The 22,418-nt window shown below is 52.7% G+C and overlaps 3 protein-coding genes across 5 annotated transcripts in view; 1 reads left to right on the top strand and 2 right to left on the bottom strand.

Annotated features, from left to right (window-relative positions):
* Window positions 1-7,265, bottom strand: part of LOC135209941 (uncharacterized) — a 141,506-nt gene extending 134,241 nt beyond the window's left edge. Inside the window, exon 1 of the mRNA XM_064242672.1 lies at window positions 7,106-7,265. Coding sequence (XP_064098742.1) covers window positions 7,106-7,265 — 160 coding nt within the window. The remainder of the gene's footprint in view (window positions 1-7,105) is intronic.
* LOC135210092 (gastrula zinc finger protein XlCGF26.1-like) overlaps window positions 1-22,418 on the top strand; it is a 798,432-nt gene that overhangs the window by 250,527 nt on the left and 525,487 nt on the right. The window lies entirely within an intron of this gene.
* Window positions 14,584-15,831, bottom strand: LOC135209939 (uncharacterized). The gene has a single exon (XM_064242671.1). It carries the CDS (start codon window positions 15,829-15,831, stop codon window positions 14,584-14,586), a length of 1,248 nt encoding a protein of 415 aa, XP_064098741.1.

The following is a 22,418-nucleotide window of genomic DNA, read 5'->3' as shown; positions in this document are numbered from 1 at the left end:
ATGTCTGACAGCTGTGCTGTCTTAGTATATACATTTTTTAATAGTTTTACTGTTATGTGATCAATCACAATTCTTTTTATCGGAATATTATTTTTATTTTTATCAGAAATTTATTTTATTTTTTAAATCAATTTTACATGTCTCTCATAAAATAAAGGTATTTTAAATTTTGTATAATATATTACAAAAGTTAAAAGATCACATTTAGTATTCGGCATCGGTGACCCTGGTAGTTGTGACGCCAGAAAACTCACAACTAATCAATCAGTTATCTTGTCTATATAATTTTCTTATGATTACATCTAAGGTTTTCTTCCTTCAATCTGGAAAAACATTGACATTAGTACATGCCATCATTCTTTATTCACACCACTGCACTTTGCGAATCATTTATAAAATGAAATAAAATATAGTTCTAGATGTATCGCACACCAAAGGAAAAAAAGCTTATTTTCTCTTACAAAATTACGGCAAAAAAATACTTGTCTCTAAGGATGATTATGATAAATGATTTTTATAAAAGCATTACTATTATCATTGTGCAGTGAGGTGTGAGAAAATTCTATTTTGATTTATCATCATATGTTAATCTATTAGGATACTTCAAACTTTTCTTGTTTCTTCGGTTTCTGGTTGAGTCGACCACTTCCATGCTGTCCGTTGAATTTTTCCACTGTCGTCACTCAGCGCCGTCACTAAGTGTCGTCACTGCCGTTTGGGGAATTGGGCGCTATCTCTGCCGTAACGATGGTTAGCGCTCTTGTGTTGACTGATGAATTCAGTCAATGTTTTGCCATGAAGCTCCGCTGCGCATAATTTGAAGTTCCTGCTTTTCCGCTACTATCAACTCGAGTTGCTTGTCCGCTACTATGAATTGTCGAGTTCATATGGCTTAAGAATGCGGAAATCTGCAACGACTCGCTATTACGGATGTCCACTAATCTTCGTAGCTTCTCACTGCGTTTCGCTGCTGCGACGAAGTAGGTTACTTCCACTTAATTTTCGTTCGCCCTCTTCTCGGTTGATGAAGTTTGTTATGTCTAGGCGACCCGCCTAGTCTAGGAGATATTTTTCGCTATGCTTCGAAGGGTTTTCCTTTTCTCCGTCCTTCGAGTTATTGAACTCGGTAATTCCTTCTTCAGTTGTAGAATGTTTGTGCCTTCGTATATTCATCATTTGTTGGTTTCGTTGTTATAGCGCTTAGTGATTAGCGCTCTGCTTTTCAGCGATAATTCACTCAATATGTTGTCGGTACTTTTTATTTTCTTCTCCGCTTTTTATATTTCCACTGTCTTTGTGTGTGGACGTGTGTTTAACCACTATTCGCTTTGGTGTATTACACTGAGAATCCACATTCGCTGAACACCATTTTTTATTGTTGGGAGTTTTATTGTGTTATGAAGTCTTTTTCTTTTTGTAGTTTTGGTTTGTAATTGTTTCTCTTTTAGTTGTGTTGTATGGGGGTACACCGCATTGAATTTGAATCTCTCTTAGGAACTTAAGTTAATTTTATAGAGTACTTACCTGATCTGGACGTCTCGCTGATTTATTTCATTTCATCTCATTTAATTCCTTTTCCTTTAATTCACTTTCTCAGGGGGCTTTTCACGTGAATTCGTTTTCTTTAGGATTCTGGGCAAGTTAAACACCACGTCTCTCTTTCTTAATTATTAATGTAACACATAAGTTCACTGTCTTATCATACACAAATGACACAGGGTAAACGGAGTATAAACCGATACAAGTTATGCGTCCAGAAGTGAGTTCCTAAGTAAACTTTTCTTTCGATTCAACTGAGTTCTGGACCTATTCTTGAATTCTAACCCCACCTTTTCTACTGGAGAACACCTTAATTCTTCATAATTGGATAATTTCGTCCGCCGACTACTTCCTGTGACGCCCTTTAACGAATCAGGGTGTACTATGCTGTGAGCAGTCGTTACCACCCACTATACTCTGTTTTTTTTCATCTGTCCATCCGCCTGTGGTGTTTTTGTATGGCAACACTGCGTCCCGGGCTTTAGATAGTTACATTCGGCTTACATTCAACGATTATAATAATATCCTATTTCGAATATTAACGGTGTAATTCGCATTCAGTAAATTATTAAAACACTTTTCAGTTGCAAATGTACACCCAGATATCCTTTTATTTAACATAACACTTACACACAGGATAACTATTTACCGGGACGCAGTGTTACCATACACAAACACCATTGGCGGATGGACAGATGAAAAAAAACAGAGTATAGTTATCGTTTTTCAGGTCCGAGATTGCTTGCATCATCGATTTTTGTTGTGTCTCAATTGATTCCTTTTCTGTGATTTACGAGTGTTGCATTTCAAACATCCTGGTTTGCGTTCCGTTTCTACCTCTCTCTCTCCTTCATCTACTATAACTCTACTAGTAGATTTTCCTAGCTGATAAATTCCCTACATAACTAATCTTCTGCCTTTACCTGCTTTACACCTGCACCTAACCCAACACCCCACCCGCACCTAACCCATCACCCCACCACTCTGGCACCTAACCCAACACCCTACCCGCACCTAACCCGTCACCCCACCCGCACCTACCCATCACCACACCATCTGGCAACCTAACCCAACACCCCACCCGCACCTAACCCATCACCACACCTGCACCTAACCTAACACCACACCCGCACCAAACACCACACCTGCACCTAACCTAACACCACACCCGCACCAAACAACCACACCAACCTGCACCTAACCCAAATAACCCCACCCAGCAACCTAACTCACACCCCACCAGCACCTTAAACCCACACCCCGCCCCCTCCCAGCACCTAACTCACATACCCAACCATAGCACCGTAAACCACACCCCACCCGCACCTAACCCAAATACCCCCAAAAACCCAGCCACCCAGCAAAACCTAACTCACACCCCCAGATCCACCTAAACTTACACCCCACCATCAGCCTAACTCAACCCCAAACCCCCACCACCGCACCTAACCCAAACCCCACCAGCACCTAACTCACACCCCACCAGCACCTAACCCACACCCCACCCAGCAACCCTAAACTCATACCCACCAGTACCTAACCAAACCCCACCCGCACCTAACTCACCCCCAACCCCAGCCACTACCCACACCCCCACCAGCACCTAACCCACACCCCAAAAACCAAGAGCCTGCCCCACCCACCCGATGGACCCCACCCGCACCATTAAATCCCAAGCCCCCACCCACCAATAGACCGGAACCCCAGACCCCACCACCCCATAGCCAACATGGAACAAAAATAGCCACACCCCAATTAAAACCAGAACCCCTGAAACCCAACCCACCCAGAACCCCACCCTCCAAAGGCCCCAAACCCCAGCCAACTGCCCACCAATTAACCCAAACCAGGACCCAAACCGCCCAAGCCCCAGTCAACCAAGCGTGCAATAACACCCAAAAACCCGCACCTAACTCCACCCCACCAGCACCTAACCTCACCTACCCCACCAGCACCTAACCCACACCCCACCCGCACCTAACCCGAAAACCCTTGGCCCCCGCGCCTAACCCAAACCCCCCCCGCACCTAACTCCCACCCACCCACCCCAGCCCATCCTAACCCCTCCCCAACCAACACCCTAACCCAGACCCACCCTCAACCTAACCCAACCCACCAGGCACCTAACTCACACCCCACCAGCACCTAACCCAAACCCCACCAGCACCTAACCCAAACCCCACCAGCACCTAACCCACACCCCACCAGCACCTAACCCACACCCCACCCACCCCCACCTTAACCCTCCAAACCCCACCAAGCACCTAACTCACACCCCAACCAGCACCCCCCCCCTAACCCCCAAACCCCACCCCCACCTAACCAAACCCACCAGCACCTAAACTCACGACCCCACCAGCACCTAACCCAAACAGAACCCGCACCTAACCCCCACCGTAAATCCCCAATTCCAGCACCTAACCCTCACACCCCCACCATCACCTAACTGCCACACCCCACCCGCACCTAACCTAAACCCCAACCAGCACCTAACCCCAAACCCCACCCAAGCACCCTAACTCACCCCCCCCGCACCTAACCCAAACCCCCAAGCACCTAACCCAAACCCCACGCACCTAACCCAAACCCACCCCCACCAGGCCACCTAACCCCGCCACCCACCCAACCAGCGCCTAACCCAACAACCCACCAGACCAGGCCTAACCCTAAACACCCCACACCAGCACCTAACCCACGCCCACACCAGCACCTAAACCCCACCACCCCACCAGCACCTAACCCTCACCCAACCCCATCCAGTAACTCACCACCCCCAGTCAAACCCTAACCCCCACCACACCAGCCACCTAACCCATACCCCACCAGCACCTAACCCATCACCCCACCAGCAACCTAACCCATCCCACCAACAACAGCACCCTAACACACCCCACCAAGATCTACCCATCCCAACCCACCCAGAACCTACCCACCAACCCAACCAGCCACCTAACCGAATCCCCAACCCCACCCCAGCACCTCCCACCCCACCAGCACCTACACCCCACCACCAGCTACCCTAACGATCCCACCCCACCCAGCCACCCTCCCAAACCCCACCAGCACCTAACCCACACCCCACCAGCACCTAACCGATCCCACCAACCCAACCCAGCACCTAACCCATCACCCCACCAGCACCTAACCCACACCCCACCAGCACCTAACCCACACCCCACCAGCACCTAACCCACACCCCACCAGCACCTAACCCACACCCCACCAGCACCTAACCCACACCCCCCCACCCGCACGCTAACCAAACCCCCCACCAGCACCTAACCCACACCAGCCAGCACCTAACCCCCCCCCCACACCCCACCAGCACCTAACTCACACCACACCAGCACCTCCCAACCCACCACCACACCAGCACCTAACCCGCACACCCCACACAGCACCTAACTCACACCCCACCACCAGCACCTAACTCACCACACCAGCACCCTCCCAACCATCTCACCCCCCCCCACCAGCACCTAACCCACACCCCACCCGCACCTAACCCACACCCCACCAGCACCTAACTCACACCCCACCAGCACCTAACTCACACCCCACCAGCACCTAACCCACACCCCACCAGCACCTAACCCACACCCCACCAGCACCTAACCCACACCACCAGCACCTAACCCACAACCCCACCAGCACCTAACCCATCACCCCACCAGCACCTAACCCATCACCACACCTGCACTTAACTCAAAATTACAACCACACCTAACACACACCACTGCACCACCACCTCACCGACCCTTCACCTACCACCACCACACCTGTACCCACCAGACCCCACCTGCAGAAAGCCTAACCCCAACACCACACCACACGCTTGCACCCACCACCCCCCGCACCTATAACCCAACCACCACTGCACCCACCTCCCCCCGCCACCTAACCCACCCACCACCCCCACCTGCACCCACCACGTCCGCACCCTAACCCAACCACCACACCTGCACCCACCCACGTACCTTCACCTAACCAATCACCACACCTGCACCCTCCCCCACCACCCCCACTACCTTACCCAACCACCACCCTGCAACCCACCACCCCGCACCTAAACCCAACACCACACCTGCACCCACCACCCCTCCCACTGAACCCAGTACCCACCCTGCAACCCCCGCAACACCTGCACCCACCACCCCCGCACCTAAACAGCAACCCACCACCTGCACTCCCCATGCCCGCACCTAACCCAACCCACCACCACCTGCACCCACCACCCCCCGCACCTAACCCAACACCACCCACACGCTGCACCCACCACCCCTCACCTGCCCCAACACCCATCCACCTGCACCCAACCATGCACCTGCCCTAACCCACCAACCACCTGCACCCTAACCCAACCCCCGCACCTAACCCACACCCACCTGCATCCCACCACCCCGCAACTAACCCAAAAACCCACACCTGCCACCCACCACCCCCTGCACCCTAACCCAACCACCAACCTGCACCCACCACCCCCGCACCTAACCCAAGCCCACCACTGCACCCACCAACGCCTGCACCCTAACCCAGACACCCCACACCTGCACCCACCACCCCCTGCAACCTAACCCAAACCACCGACACCTGCACCCACCCAATGTCCCCGCAAACCTAACCCAACATCCACAAGAGCCTGCACCCCACCCCCAGCCCCCGCACCTAACCCAAGACCACCACCTCACCCATCCATTCCGCCACCTACCGCAACCACCCCCCGCCCTAACCCTGCAACCCGACCATGTTCCCGCACCTGCCCAACACCACCAACCCCCTCACCCACGCAATGTCCGCACCTAACCCAACACCCACACCACACCTTCCCCCCCCATGTCCGCACCTAACCCAACCCCACCCCCCAACAACCTGCACGCCCCAACCCCCGCACCTAACCCAAGCACCACACCTGCACCCAACCAATTGTCCTGCACCTACCCCACCCAACCCCACCACCACCTGCACCCACCACCCCCCGCCTAACCCTAACCCAACCAACACCTGCACCACCTCCCCCGCCCCACCCTACCCAACACCACACTGTACCCGCCCACCCCCGCACTAACCCAACTCCACAACCTGCACCCACCACCCCCGGCACCTAACCCAACACCACCACCAACCTGCACCCACCAACCCCGCACAACCCAACACAACACCTGCCCAACCCACCACCCCGCACCTAACCCAACACCCGACACCTCCCTGCACCCACCATGCACCTAACCAACACCACACCTGCCACCCACACCCCCGCACCTAACCCAACACCACACCTGCACCCACCATGCACCGAACCCAACACCAACACCTTGCCACCCACCACCCCCCGCCACATAACCCAACACCACACCTGCACCCACCACCCCCCGGGCACCTAACCCAAACCACCACCTCACCCACCACCCCCCACCTTAACCCACCCACCACACCCTGATCCACCATCCCGCCCTAACCCAACAGCCAACTACACCCAACACCCCCGCACCCACCGACCCCCGCACCTTAACCCCAACACCACACCTGCCCCCTCACCATGTCCGCCCTAACCCAACCACCCCCACACCTGCACCACCACCCCCCGCACCTAACCGCAACACCACACCTGCACACCCACCACCCCTGCACCCACCACCCCCGCACCTAACCGCAACACCACACTTAACACCCAACACCCCGCACCCACCACCCCCGCACCTAACCCACACCACACCGGCACCCACCATGTCCGCAACCTAAACCCAACACCACACCTGCCCCCACCACCCCTGCACCCACCACCCCCGCAACCTAAACCCCACACCACACCTGCATCCCAACCATGCCCGCACCTAACCCAACAACACACCTGCACCCACCATGTCCCGCACTCCCCAACACCACACTTGCACCCACCACCCCCCGCACCTACCCCACACCACACTTACACAACACCCCCAGCACCCTACACCCCCGCACGCTAACCCAACACACACCTGAACCCACCATGTCCGCACCTAACCCACACCACACCACCTGCACCCACCACCCCCGCACTAACCCAACGCCCACACCTGCACCCACCACCCTGCACCCACCACCCCCGCACACTAACACAACACCTCACACCTGCTCCACCATGGCCCGCACCTAACCCACCCACACCGCACCCCCATTTCCGCACCTAACCCAACAACCACACTTGCACCCACCACCCCCGCACCTAACCCAACACTCACACCTGCACCCACACCGACACCTAACCCACCACCACACCGCACCCTACCAACCCCCCCACCAACCCAACCTCCACCACCCCTGCACCCACCACCCCCGCACCCCTCCCAACCCAACCAAACCGCACTACCTAACACCCACACCCCCCTCCGCACCCTAACCAACACCACACCTGCCCCCACCCACCCCCGCCCCCCCACCTAACCCAACAACCACACCTGCACCCACCACCCCCCCACCTAAACCCAAACACCACTGCACCCACCACCCCCCCACCTAACCCAACCACCACACCTGCACCCCACCGCACCCTAACCCACACCACCACCCTGCACACCCACCATGCCCACCTAACCAACACACACCTGCACCCACCACCCCCCGCACCTAACCCACACCACACCTCACCCACCATGTTCCACCCCAAACCCACCACGCAAACTGCACCCCACCACCCCGCGCACCTAACCCAACACCACCTTCCACACCCAGGCCGCACCTACCCACAACCAAACAACCTGCACCCACCATGCGCACCTAACCCAAGCCACCCCAACCGGCCCCACCCACCCCCGCCTCCTAACCCAACACCACCATTCACCCACCACCCCCGCACCTAACCCCAACACCACACCGCACCCACCAACCCCCGCACCTAACCCCAAGAACCAACACCTGCAACCCCACCACCCCCCACCTAACCCACAACCCACACCTGCAACCGCCACATCACCTAACCCAACACCACACCGGCCAACCCACCACCCCCCCACCTAACCCAACACCACACCTGCAAGCCAAGCCACAAAACTAAACCCAACCATAGCACGCTGCAACCCACCAACCCCCCCAGAAACCTAACCCACAACCTGCACCCACACCCCCACACCCAAATGGCAAAAAAACAAACCTGCAACCCAACAAAACCCCCCACCTGCCCAACAATAACCACACCTCACCCACCACCCCCCCACCTAACCCCAACAACCACACCTCACCCACCACCCCCCCACCTAACCCAACCCAACCCAACACCTGCACCCACCACCCCCTCACCTAACCCAACACCACACCCTGCATCCACCAACCCCCCCACCAACCCCAACCCAACCACCACAAACCTGCCCCCCCACCCCCGCCACCCCTAACCAACCCAACCCACCCTGCCCCCATGTCCGCACCTTAACCCAACAACCACACCTGCAACCCCCCATGTGCCTGCACCTAACCCAACACCAACACCCTGCCACCCACGCCCCCGCCCCCGCCCCTAACCCAACACCACACCCTGCACCCACCCCCCCGCACCTAACCCAACACCAACACCTGCACCCACCTGCCAGCACCTAACCCAAACAATACACCTGCACCCACCATGTCCCCACCTAACCCAACACCACACCTGCACCCACCACCCCCGCACCTAACCCAACACCACACCTGCACCCACCACCCCCCCCTGCACCTAACCCAACACCACCTGCACCCACCACCGCACCTAACCCAACACACACCTGACACCACCACCCCCGCACCTAACCCAACACCACACCTGCACCCACCACCCCCGCACCTAACCCAACACCACACCTCACCCGCACCACCCCCGCACCCCTAACCCAACCACCACCACACCTGCACCCACCAATGCCGCACCTAACCCAACACCACACCTGCACCCACCACCCCCGCACCTAACCCAACACCACACCTGCACCCACCACCCCCGCACCTAACCCAACACCACACCTGCACCCACCACCCCCGCACCTAACCCAACACCACACCTGCACCCACCATGCCCGCACCTAACCCAACACCACACCTGCACCCCCCCCCACCCAACCCCCGCCACCTAACCCAACACCACACCTGCACCCCACCACCCCCGCACTAACCCACACACCCACAGTGCACCACCACACCGCACCTAAACTCAAACCCACCACCCTGCACCCACCACCCCCGCACCTAACCCAACACACACCTGCACCACCATGCCCGCACCTAACCCGCACCCACACCTAACCCCAACACACACCTTGCACCCACCATGCCCGCACCTAACCCAACACCACTAACCAAACACACACCTGCACCCACCAGCCCCGCACCTAACCCAAGCACCCACCATGCCCGCACCTAACCCAACAACCACACCTAACCAACACCACACCTGCACCCACCATGCCTGCACCTAACCCAACACCACACCTGCACCCACCACCCCCGCACCTAACCCAAACACACATGCTACCCACCACCCCCGCACCTAACCCCAACATCACACCTGCACCCACCACCCCCGACCTAACCCAAAACCCCACCCACACCTGCACCCACCATGTCCGCACCTAACCCCAGCACAAAACCAACCTGCACCCACCATGCCCGCACCAATAACCCAACCCACACCCTGCACCACATGCCCGCACCTAACCCAACACCACACCTGCACCCACCATGCCTGCACCTAACCCAACACCACACCTGCACCCACCATGCCTGCACCTAACCCAACACCACACCTGCACCCACCATGCCTGCACTAAAACCCAACACCCACACCTGCACCCACCACCCCCGCCCCTAAAAACCCCAACACCACAGCGCACCTACATGCCCCGCACTAACCCAGCACCACACCTGCACCCCCACCATGCCTGCACCTAACCCCAACACCACACCTGCACCCACCATGCCAGCACCTAAACCAACACCATACCTGCACCCACATGCGCGCACTAACCAGCACCACTCCACCTGGCACCCACCATGCCCGCACCTAACCCAACACCACACCTGCACCCACCATGCCCGCACCTAACCCAACACCACACCTGCACCCACCATGCCCGCACCTAACCCAAAACCACACCTGCACCCACCATGCCCGCACCTAACCCAACACACACCTGCAAACCCACATGTCCGCACCTAACCCAACACACACCTGCACCCACCATGCCTGCACCTAACCCAACACCACACCTGCACCCACCATGCCTGCACCTAACCCAACACCACACCTGCACCCACCATGCCCGCACCTAACCCAACACCACACCTGCACCCACCATGTCCGCACCTAACCCAACACCACACCTGCACCCACCATGTCCGCACCTAACCCAACACCACACCTGCACCCACCCTCCATGTCCGCACTAACCCAACACACACTGCACCACCATGTCCGCACCTAACCAACACCACACTGCACCCACCATGTCCGCACCTAACCCACCACCACACCTGCACCCACCATGCCCGCACCTAAACCCAACACCACACCTGCACCCACCACCCCCGCACCAACCCACCACCACCACACCCTGCACCCACCATTTCCGCACCTAACCCAACACCCCACACCTGCACCCACCATGTCCGCACCTAACCCAAACACCACACATTCACCCACCCCCTGTCGCACTAACCCAACACCACACTGCACCCACCCTGTCAGCACCCTAACCCAAACACCACCCCGCACCCACCATGTCCGCACCTAACCCAACACCACACTGCACCACCATGGTCCGCACTAACCCAACACCACACCTGCACCCACCATGCCCGCACCTAACCCAACACCACACCTGCACCCACCATGCCCGCACCTAACCCAACACCACACCTGCACCCACCATGTCCGCACCTAACCCAACACCACACCTGCACCCACCATGTCAGCACTAACCCAAACACCCCCCCTGCACCCACCATGTCCGAACAACCAAACCCAACACCACACCTGCACCCCACCATGTCAGCCCACTAACCCAACACCACACCTGCACCCACCATGTCCGCACCTAACCCAAACACCACACCTGCACCCACCATGCCCGCACCTAACCCAACACCACACCTGCACCCACCATGCCCGCACCTAACCCAACACCACACCTGCACCCACCATGCACCGCACCTAACCCAAACACCACCACTGCACCCCCACCATGTCCGCACCTAACCCCAAAACACACACCTGCACCCACCATGTCCCGCCACCTAACCCAACACCACACCTGCACCCACTATGTTCCGCACCTAACCCAACACCACACCTGCACCCCCACCAATGTCCGCAACCTAACCCAACAAAACACACCTGCACCCCCACCATGTCCGCACCTAACCCAAACACCACACCGCACCCACCATGTCCGCACCTAACCCAACACCACACCTGCACCCACCATGCCCGCACCTAACCCAACACCACACCTGCACCCACCATGCCCGCACCTAACCCAACACCACACCTGCACCCACCATGCCCGCACCTAACCCAACACCACACCTGCACCCACCATGCCCGCACCTAACCCAACACCACACCTGCACCCACCATGCCCGCACCTAACCCAACACCACACCTGCACCCACCATGCCCGCACCTAACCCAAACACACACTGCATTCCCCACCCATGCCTGCGCCTAACCCAACACCACACCTGCACCCACCATGCCCGCACCTAACCCAACACCACACCTGCACCCACCATGCCTGCACCTAACCCAACATCACACCTGCACCCACCATGCCTGCACCTAACCCAACACCACACCTGCACCCACCATGCCTGCACCTAACCCAACATCACACCTGCACCCACCATGCCCGCACCTAACCCAAAACCACACCTGCACCCACCATGCCCGACCCTACCCAACACCACATAGCACCTAACCCATCACCACACCCACACCTACCCTAACCCACACCCCAAGAAGAAGAAGAATAGGTGCAGGGAGAGGACTCAGGTGGGAAGGCAAGGAAAATACCTACTCTTCTAGAAGACTGGGACGTCCAAATTTATGTCCATGTCTTCTAGGCTATGTTTGGTCATCAGATCTCTGTTGTGGAGGATCAGGCTGTCTTTGGCCACCAGGTCTCTGTCGTGGAGGACCAGGCTGTCTTTGGCCGTTGGGTCTCTGTCGTGGATGACCAGGCCTTCTTTGGCCATAGGGTCTCTGTCGTGGACGACCAGGCCTTCTTTGGCCATAGGGTCTCTGTCTTGGATGACCAGGCCTTCTTTGGCCATAGGGTCTCTGTCGTGGATGACCAGGCCTTCTTTGGCCATAGGGTCTCTGTTGTGGACGACCAGGCCTTCTCTGGCCTTTAGGCCCCATTCCTGGAGGACCAGGGTACCTTTCATCATTAGGTCCCATTTCTGGAGGACCTGGGTACCTTTGGCCATCAGGTCCCATTCCTGGAGGACCATGGGACCTTTCCCGTCCATTAGGTCCATTCCTTTGGAGGACCAGGGTACCTTTCGTATTAGGATCCCATTCCTGGAGGGACCAGGTTACCTTTTCGTCATTAGGTCCCATTCTTGGAGGACCAGGGTATATTTGACCACCAGGTCCAAATTGTGGAGGTATACCGTATCGTGGATCGCCATGCCACATTTGAGGCATAGGCATTCGTGAGTTTATGTCTTGTCCATAATATCCTGGACCCATTGGGGCTTCTGGATATCCCTGCATCTCCCAACCTTCTTGTTCTTTACTGCCATTTGCAGCAGCACTGCCTTTCCCCTTATGCTTTTGCTTTTTGAGTTCCTTTTTCCTTTGTTTCTCTTCCTTCTTTTGTTTGTTCCCAAATAATCTGATCATTTTTAATTCCTGGAAGACCATGCCGATGTAATAGACGAGAGCTCCTCTATACTCCTCTAATCGTCCTCCCTCCATAAGACAATCTGGAGAGTGGAGGAAAGGGGAAGATGCCGATGATTTTGAGAGAGGAGAGGAATGAGGAACAGTGGGAGGTGCAGAAGAATGGGGCTGCTTCCTCATGTTTTCCATCCATGATCCTCTTGGATAGCCGATACATTGCAAACACTCAAAAATTATGTCAATGAACTTATTGGCTATCATTTCAAGTTTCTCTATTTGTGACAGGTCATCAATGGCCCCGTTAGAGGAGAGGAGGGAAGAGGAACAATGAGAACGAGAGAAAAGAGGTGTTGAGGGTGGAAGGGAAAGAGAAACAAGGAAGGGAGGAAAGGAAGAATAGGAAAGAGAAACAGGGGAGGCATGGGGCGGAAAAACAAGGGAGGAAGGAGGGGAAGAAACAGGGGAGGGAGGAGGAGGAGAAACAAGGGAGAGAGGAGGAGAAATAGGGGAGGCATGGGGGTAAGATACAGGGGAGGAAGGAGGATGAGAAACAGGGGAGGTAGGAAGGGAGGGGAGAGGGGGAGAAACAGGGGAGGGAAGGGGAGGAGAAACAGAGAAGGGAAGAGGAGGAGAAAGAAGAGAGGGAGCAGGGGTAGGGTTAAGAGGGGTAGAATCAGGGGGTGAATGTGAAACAGTGAGAACTGAAGGAGGAGAGGCAGGTAGAGGACGAGGAGCAGAAGGACGAAGAGATAAACTAGCAGACTTACTTTCAGGTTTGGACTCCACATTCTTCCTTAGCTTCCATTGGTATATCAGGTTCCTCGTCAGCCTACCTATATGGTTCATTTTAGGGTAGATGACTGTGGACTTTTCGTTTTGGATTTTGGACTCGTCTAACCCAGAGAGGAGCTTGTCTAATGTCTCGTATTCACGGTCTAATTCCTCAGCTATAATGGAGACAGGAAGGGGTGGAGAATTGGGAGGAGGAGGAGGAGAGATGGAAGAAGTAGGGAGTGAAGGAGATTCAGAAGTAGGAGAGGTTGGGGAAGGTAGGGGATTGGGAAGGGAAGAGGATTGAGGAGTAGGAGAGGTTGGGGAAGGTAGGGGAGTGAAGGAGAGAGGTTGAGAGTAGGAGAGGTTGGGGAAGGTAGGGGAGTGGAAAGGGAAGAGATGATTGAGGAATAGCAGAGGTGGGGAGGTTAGGGGAGGTGGAGGGAAGAGGATTGCAGAAGTAGGATTGAGGAGTAGGAGAGGTTGGGGAAGGTAGGGGAGTGGAAAGGGAAGAGGATTGAGGAGTAGGAGAGGTTGGGGAAGGTAGGGGAGTGGAAAGGGAAGAGGATTGAGGAGTAGGAGAGGTTGGGGAAGGTAGGGGATTGGGAAGGGAAGAGGATTGAGGAGTAGGAGAGGTTGGGGAAGGTAGGATGGGAGGGAAGGGAGGATTGAGGAGTAGGAGAGGTTGGGGAAGGTAGGGGAGTGGAAAGGAAGAGGAATTGAGGATGTAGGAGAGGGTTGGGGAAGGTTGGGGGAGAAAGGAAGAGGATTGAAGGAGTAGAGAGGGTTGGGGAGTGGGGGAGGGAAAGTGGGGGAAGAGGATGGGGGAGTATTAGAGGTTGGGGAAGGTAGGGGAGTTGGGGTAAAGGGAAGAGGATTGGAGAGTAGGAGAGGTTTTTGGGAATGGTAGGGAGTGGAAAGGAAGAGGATTGAAGGAGTAGGAGAGGTTGGGGAGGTAGGGGAGTGGAGGGAGTGGATTGAGGAGGAGAGAGGTGAAAGGAGGAGGAGTGGATAGGGAAAGGATTGGGAGTAGGAGAGGTTGGGGAAGGTAGGGGAGTGGATAGGGAAAGGGATTGAGGAGTAGGAGAGGTTGGGGAAGGAGGAGGAGTGGATAGGGAAAGGGATTGAGGAGTAGGAGAGGTTGGGGAAGGTAGGGGAGTGGATAGGGAAAGGGATTGAGGAGTAGGAGAGGTTGGGGAAGGAGGAGGAGTGGATAGGGAAAGGGATTGAGGAGTAGGAGAGGTTGGGGAAGGAGGAGGAGTGGATAGGGAAAGGGATTGAGGAGTAGGAGAGGTTGGGGAAGGTTGGGGAGTGGAAAGGGAAAGAGATTCAGGATGAGGAGTAGGAGAAACAGTGAGAGGAGGAGGAGGAGGATGAGAAGGCGAGGGAGAAGAAGTAGGAACACTTTGAGACTTACCTCTTTGAGGGCCGTCCACTCGAGGTTCAGAGAATCCAGGCCAGACTGAGTAAGGAACGGGATGCCATGTGTCACGGGGCGCCTTCCTTTGGCGAAACATCTTCCTTAGGATGTCTCTTATTCTTGATATCCTTTGGCGGATGGCGTTGATCTTGACACCTGCTGTTTCTGACTCGTCTAGTTCCGCGATGAGCTTTTCCAAAATGTCATGTTCGTATTCTAATTGCTCCAAGTGTTCGTTCAAGTCTTCCTCAGCCATGGGAGAGACAGGAGGGGGAGAGGTAGTGGGTGGAGCATTGGGAGTAGGGGAAGGAGGGGTGGAGGAAAGTTGAGGAGTAGACAGGGAGATAGATTCGGGGGTAGGAGGGGTAGAAAGGGAGATAGATTCAAGGGTAGGAGGGGTAGAAAGGGAGATAGATTCAAGGGTAGGAGGGGTAGGAAGGGAGATAGATTCAAGGGTAGGAGGGGTAGGAAGGGAGATAGATTCAAGGGTAGGAGGGGTAGGAAGGGAGATAGATTCAAGGGTAGGAGGGGTAGGAAGGGAGATAGATCAAGGGTAGGTAGGGGTAGAAAGGGAGATAAATTCAGGGTAGGAGGGTAGGAAGGGAGATAGATTCAAGGGTAGGAGGGTGGGAGGAACGGGAGATAGATTCAAGGGTAGGGGGTAGGTTAAGGGAAGGGAGTAGATTCAAGGGTAGGAGGGGGGGTAGAAAGGGAGATAGATTCGGGGGGTAGGAGGGTAGGAAGGGAGATAGATTCAAGGGTTAGGAGGGGTAGGAAGGAAAGATAGATTCAAGGGTAGGAGGGGTAGGCAGGGAGATAGATTCAGGGTAGGAGAGGTAGGAAGGGAGATAGATTCAAGGGTAGGGGGGGAGGGGTAGGAAGGGAGATAGATTCAAGGGTAGGAGGGGTAGGAAGGGAGATAGATTCAAGGGTAGGAGGGGTAGGAAGGGAGATAGATTCAAGGGTAGGAGGGGTAGGAAGGGAGATAGATTCAAGGGTAGGAGAGGTAGGAAGGGAGATAGATTCAAGGGTTGGAGGGGTAGGAAGGGAGATAGATTCAAGGGTAGGAGGGGTAGGAAGGGAGATAGATTCAAGGGTAGGAGGGGTAGGAAGGGAGATAGATTCAAGGGTAGGAGGGGTAGAAAGGGAGATAGATTCAAGGGTAGGAGGGGTAGGAAGGGAGGTTGGGGAAGGTAGGGGATTGGGAAGGGAAGGGAAGAGGAGTGGGGAAGGTGGAGGAGTGGAAAGGGAAGGAGATTCAGGATGAGGAGTAGGAGAAACAGTGGGAGGAGGAGGAGGAGGAGGATGAGAGGGCGAGGAAGAAGAAGGAGGAACACTTTGAGACTTACCTCTTTGAGGGCCGTCCACTCGAGGTTCAGAGAATCCAGGCCAGACTGAGTAAGGAACGGGATGCCATGTGTCACGGGGCGCCTTCCTTTGGCGAAACATCTTCCTTAGGATGTCTCTTATTCTTGATATCCTTTGGCGGATGGCGTTGATCTTGACACCTGCTGTTTCTGACTCGTCTAGTTCCGCGATGAGCTTTTCCAAAATGTCATGTTCGTATTCTAATTGCTCCAAGTGTTCGTTCAAGTCTTCCTCAGCCATGGGAGAAGCAGGAGGGGGAGAGGTAGTGGGTGGAGCATTGGGAGTAGGGGAAGGAGGAGTGGAGGAAAGTTGAGGAGTAGAAAGGGAGATAGATTCGGGGGTAGGAGGGGTAGAAAGGTAGATAGATTCGGAGGTAGGAGGGGTAGGAAGGGAGATAGATTCAAGGGTAGGAGGGGTAGGAAGGGAGATAGATTCAAGGGTAGGAGGGGTAGAAAGGGAGATAGATTCAAGGGTAGGAGGGGTTTGTAAGGAGATAGATTCAAGGTAGGAGGGGTAGGAAGGGAGATAGATTCAGGGGTAGGAGGGGTAGAATGGGAGATAGATTCAAGGGTAGGAGGGGTAGGAAGGGAGATAGATTCAAGGGTAGGAGGGGTAGGAAGGGAGATAGATTCAAGGGTAGGAGGGGTAGGAAGGGAGATAGATTCAAGGGTAGGAGGGGTAGAAGGGTAAGATTAGATTCAAGGGTAGCAGGGGATAGGGAAGGGAGATAGATTCAAGGTAGGAGGGTAGGAAGGGAGGGATAGATTCAAGGGTAGGAGGGGTGAGAAGTGGGGATGATAGATTCGGTATAGAGGGGTAGAAGGGAGATATAGATTCAAGGGTAGGAGGGGTAGGAAGGGAGATAGATTCAAGGGTAGGAGGGGTAGGAAGGGAGATAGATTCAAGGGTAGGAGGGTAGGAAGGGAGATAGATTCAAGGGTTGGAGGGGTAGGAAGGGAGATAGATTCAAGGGTAGGAGTAGGTAAGGGAAGGAGATAGATTCAAGGGTAGGAGGGGTAGGAAGGGAGATAGATTCAAGGGTAGGAGGGGTAGGAAGGGAGATAGATTCAAGGGTAGGAGGGGTAGGAAGGGAGATAGATTCAAGGGTAGGAGGGGTAGAAGGGAGATAGATTCAGGTGGAGGGGTAGGAAGGGAGATAGATTCAAGGGTAGGTTTAGGAGTAAAAGGGCGAGTGGAGATGTTCAAGGGTAGGAGGGGTAGGTTAAGGGAGATAGATTCAAGGGTAGGTAGGGTAGGACAAGGGAGATAGATTGGGACGTAAGTAGGAGGGGTAGGAAGGGAGATAGATTCAAGGGTAGGAGGGGTAGGAAGGGAGATAGATTCAAGGGTAGGAGGGGTAGGAAGGGAGATAGATTCAAGGGTAGGAGGGGTAGGAAGGGAGATAGATTCAAGGGTTAGGAGGGGTAGGAGGGTATAGATTCAAAGGGATCAGGTAGGTGTAGGAAGGGAGATAGATTCAAGGGTAGGAGGGGGTTAGGAAGGGAATAGATTTCAAGGGTAGGAGGGGTTGGAAGGGAGTAGATTCCAAGGGTTAAAGGGAGGGGTAGGAAAGGAGCTAGATTCAAGGGTTAAGGGAGCGGGTAGGAAGGGAGATAAGATTCAATGGTAGGGAGGGGTAGGAAGGGAGATAGCGTCGGGGGTGGAGGGGTAGGAAAGGGAGAAGATTCAAGGGTAGGAGGGGTAGGAAGGGAGATAGATTCAAGGGTGGGATGGGGGGGTAGGGGAAGGATCTAGGAATTTCAAGGGTAGGAAGGAGTAGTAAGGGAGATAGATTCAAGGGTAGGGGGGTAGAAGGGGTAGGAAGGGATATAGATTCAAGGGTAGGAGGGTTAGGAAGGGAGATATTAATTCAAGGGTAGGAGGGGTAGGAAGATTAGATCAAGGGTACGGATGGGTTAGGAAGGGAATAAGATTCAAGGGATGGAGGGGTAGGAAGGGAGATAGATTCAAGGGTAGGAGGGGTAGGAAGGGAGATAGATTCAAGGGTAGGAGGGGTAGAAAGGGAGATAGATTCGGGGGTAGGAGGGGTAGAAAGGGAGGTTGGGAAAGGTAGGGGATTGGGAAGGGAAGAGGATTGAGGAGTAGGAGAGGTTGGGGAAGGTTGGGGAGTGGAAAGGGAAAGAGATTCAGGATGAGGAGTAGGAGAAACAGTGAGAGGAGGAGGAGGAGGATGAGAAGGCGAGGAAGAAGAACGAGGAACACTTTGAGACTTACCTCTTTGAGGGCCGTCCACTCGAGGTTCAGAGAATCCAGGCCAGACTGAGTAAGGAACGGGATGCCATGTGTCACGGGGCGCCTTCCTTTGGCGAAACATCTTCCTTAGGATGTCTCTTATTCTTGATATCCTTTGGCGGATGGCGTTGATCTTGACACCTGCAGTTTCTGACTCGTCTAGTTCCGCGATGAGCTTTTCCAAAATGTCATGTTCGTATTCTAATTGCTCCAAGTGTCCGTTCAAGTCTTCCTCAGCCATGGGAGAGACAGGAGGGGAAGAGGTAGTGGGTGGAGCATTGGCGGTAGGGAAAGGAGAGAGATCAGGAGTTGGAGAGACTGCATAAGGAAGAAATTGATCTCTTTCGCAGGGCGCCTCCCTTCGGCGCAATTCTTCCCTGGCCATTAGTCTTATATCTTCGACCTTTCGCCCGATGGCGTTGAGCATGACGCTGGGAGGTTGAGACTCTTCCATCTCAGCAGTTTCCTTCTCGGCGCCATGATTAAGGCCTTCGCTGGTGGATGTTGCTGGGTGTTCCACTGTTTTCCAGCCAGCTTCTTCTTCATGTCCAGTAAGTTCCATGTTTAGTATATAAGTTGACAATACCAGAACTACTGCCGGGAGTAGAACTGTCCAAATGAATGCTAAGTTAATATTTTTATTATCAGTACACATTGTCATGATAACTAGGCCTCTGATATGTGCTTGGAGATGGCCTAGTTTTAAAAACAGACGTGAACTACGTGACATCTTTTCCGAGAATCCCGAAGCGTCTTCGGGTGAGGCTAGAAGAATCCAACAATCCGATCTTTCATCCAGAAGGAATGAAACGATGCTGAGGACGTCTTCGTGCCGTCGAGAGACCGGAAGACTTCCACTCTGGCGACGCAGTATCAAAGATGTCTGCCATTATACCTGAGGATTTTCTCTGAGAATCCCAGGAACTCCTCTACGACGCCGCGGGATTATCGTCCTCAGGTGTAGATCACGTAAGGAGTCAGTCGCGTCTCTGTCTCTCGCGTCGTCGTCTGGCAGCTGGAGTTAAGGATTCCTGAAGAGTCTTCACAAATCCGATGCGTTCATCCGGAAGGAAGAGTCCAGGAAGCAAAGAGTCCAGGAAGCAAAGAGTCCTGGAAGCTATGCTCTGAAGACGTCTTCGTCCCGTCGAGTGACGGGGAGACTTCCACACTTTGGCGACGCAATATCAAAGATGTCTGCTATTATAACCTGAGGAGGAAATTTTTCGCTTTTTTACGCCAAATTAATTTTCTCTTTTGATTATTCCATTTTCTGGTTATTCTAATTGTGGGAGTGATTTGCATGTTCACAAAATATAGGAATTATATTATAAATGCATATATATATATATATATATATAGATATATATATATATATATATCTTATATATATATCAAAAGGTGCGAACATGTAGAACATCAGAGGGTTACCGAACTCAATAGATCAATTAAGGAGTTTATTATGAAGATACGTTTCGTGTCATCCTGACACATCATCAGTCTGTAATGTAAAATCAATTCACATTTATAAAAAATATAATTAAAGTTTACATGCTATTTTAAAAGGAAAACATAAAATACTAAAGTTATTCATAAAATTATAGTTAAAAGCTAAAAATACTAAAATTATTTAAAAGGTGACATTAAAATTGCAGACATTTAGCATTAAAAAGGAATATTAACCTTAATAAAGCGAAGGACAAGAAAGGAATGGCTGTAGGACCGCCGTTTGCCCAGATCTCGACTACGCTAAGAAAAGTTGAGTAGAGGATTGACTAGAATTGAGGGAAGGAACGAGGTGCTTGATATGTAAAGACTCAAGTGTCGTTATATATTGGCTATGCTTGGTATTGTCAATTATCGAAAAATGTTTTTTATTTGTTAATTTCAATTTTACAAAAGAGCTGCATGATTTCTTATATTAGAAAGTTCAGGATTGGTTATCCTCTGGCCAGTCTGTAGTTACTCCCAAATGACTGGAATATCGAACTTGCAACAAGCGTTTTCGTCGATCCAACGTAAGTACCGGGACACCCCGGGCAAGTAAATTTGTAAATAATATTGGATTGCATAAACGGTTGCAAATTCTCTTTATGACCAAGAAGTGAGCCTATTTTGAGAGGATTAACAGGTATTAAATTAACTTTGAGGCTTCCGAACTCTCTTTCAATAATTTTCTTGATACGGTCTCCTAATTTATTTTGGAAAAAAATATGGAATAGTGGCGTTATATGGGTAATTTGGTACATCAAAAGAAGGGGTATTTCCGTGAAGTTTTAAGTTAAGTAATTTGTTCATGTTATAAAATACCTCCGTAGGGTACGAGTTAGCTAAAAAATATCTTGTAAAAACTCAATTTCAGTGTGGAAAGATTTCCAATCAGAAGCATACCTAAGTGCTCTAAAGACCAAAGTGAGATTGGCATTTAATTTAAAATTTATTTTGAAGGCAAAGGTGTGGTTATCCTCAAAAATAAACAAGACTACGTAAACAAGGTTATAAGGCAATACTTTCTGATACTTCTAAATTTAAATATTTAGGTGAACAAAGCTTTTTATTTAGAAATCTTTAACGAGAAGATAAAATTAACAGATTCTTGAGGAAACTAAAAAATCAGAAAATCATAACGGAAGAAACGTATCAAAAACTTTTTGTTACTGGGTCATCCTTTAGCGTTTTATATGGTCTCCCAAAAATTCACAAAGAGGCTGTCCTATCCGACCAATTGTTTCTTTCTTATAATAGCCAACGTACAATCTCTCTAAATACATTGTTACGTTACTTAATGAACTCCCTCAACCTGAACATACAATAAAAAATGGCTTCGACTTTCAGAAACTTATTGTCATGCAGGACTCGGATCACTATATGGTTAGTCTCGATGTAGACTCTTTATTTACCAATGTACCTTTAGAAGAGACAATTAACATTATTTAGACAGGGTTTTTTTTTAAATGCTGATGACACTTTCCACGGTTTTAATAGAAATTTGTTTAAGCAATTATTGGAACTTGCTGTGCAAGACTCCGCTTTTCGTTTTAATGGTCTTCTGTACTCGCAGGTCGAGGGCGTGGCCATGGGGTGCCCTTTAGCCCCGATTTTTGCCAATGTGTTTATGGATTTTTTAGATTTTAAAAAATTTTAGGCCGAATGCCCAAGTTCTTTTAAACCAACGTTTTACAAGAGATATGGTAGATGATACTTTTATTTTACTTAGACATGCAT

The sequence above is a fragment of the Macrobrachium nipponense genome, chromosome 39 (genome assembly GCF_015104395.2).
Source record: "Macrobrachium nipponense isolate FS-2020 chromosome 39, ASM1510439v2, whole genome shotgun sequence".
Classification (NCBI taxonomy): Eukaryota; Metazoa; Arthropoda; class Malacostraca; order Decapoda; family Palaemonidae; genus Macrobrachium; species Macrobrachium nipponense.
The sequence above is the reverse complement of the archived record's forward strand: the minus strand, read 5'-3'. Positions and strand labels throughout refer to the sequence as shown.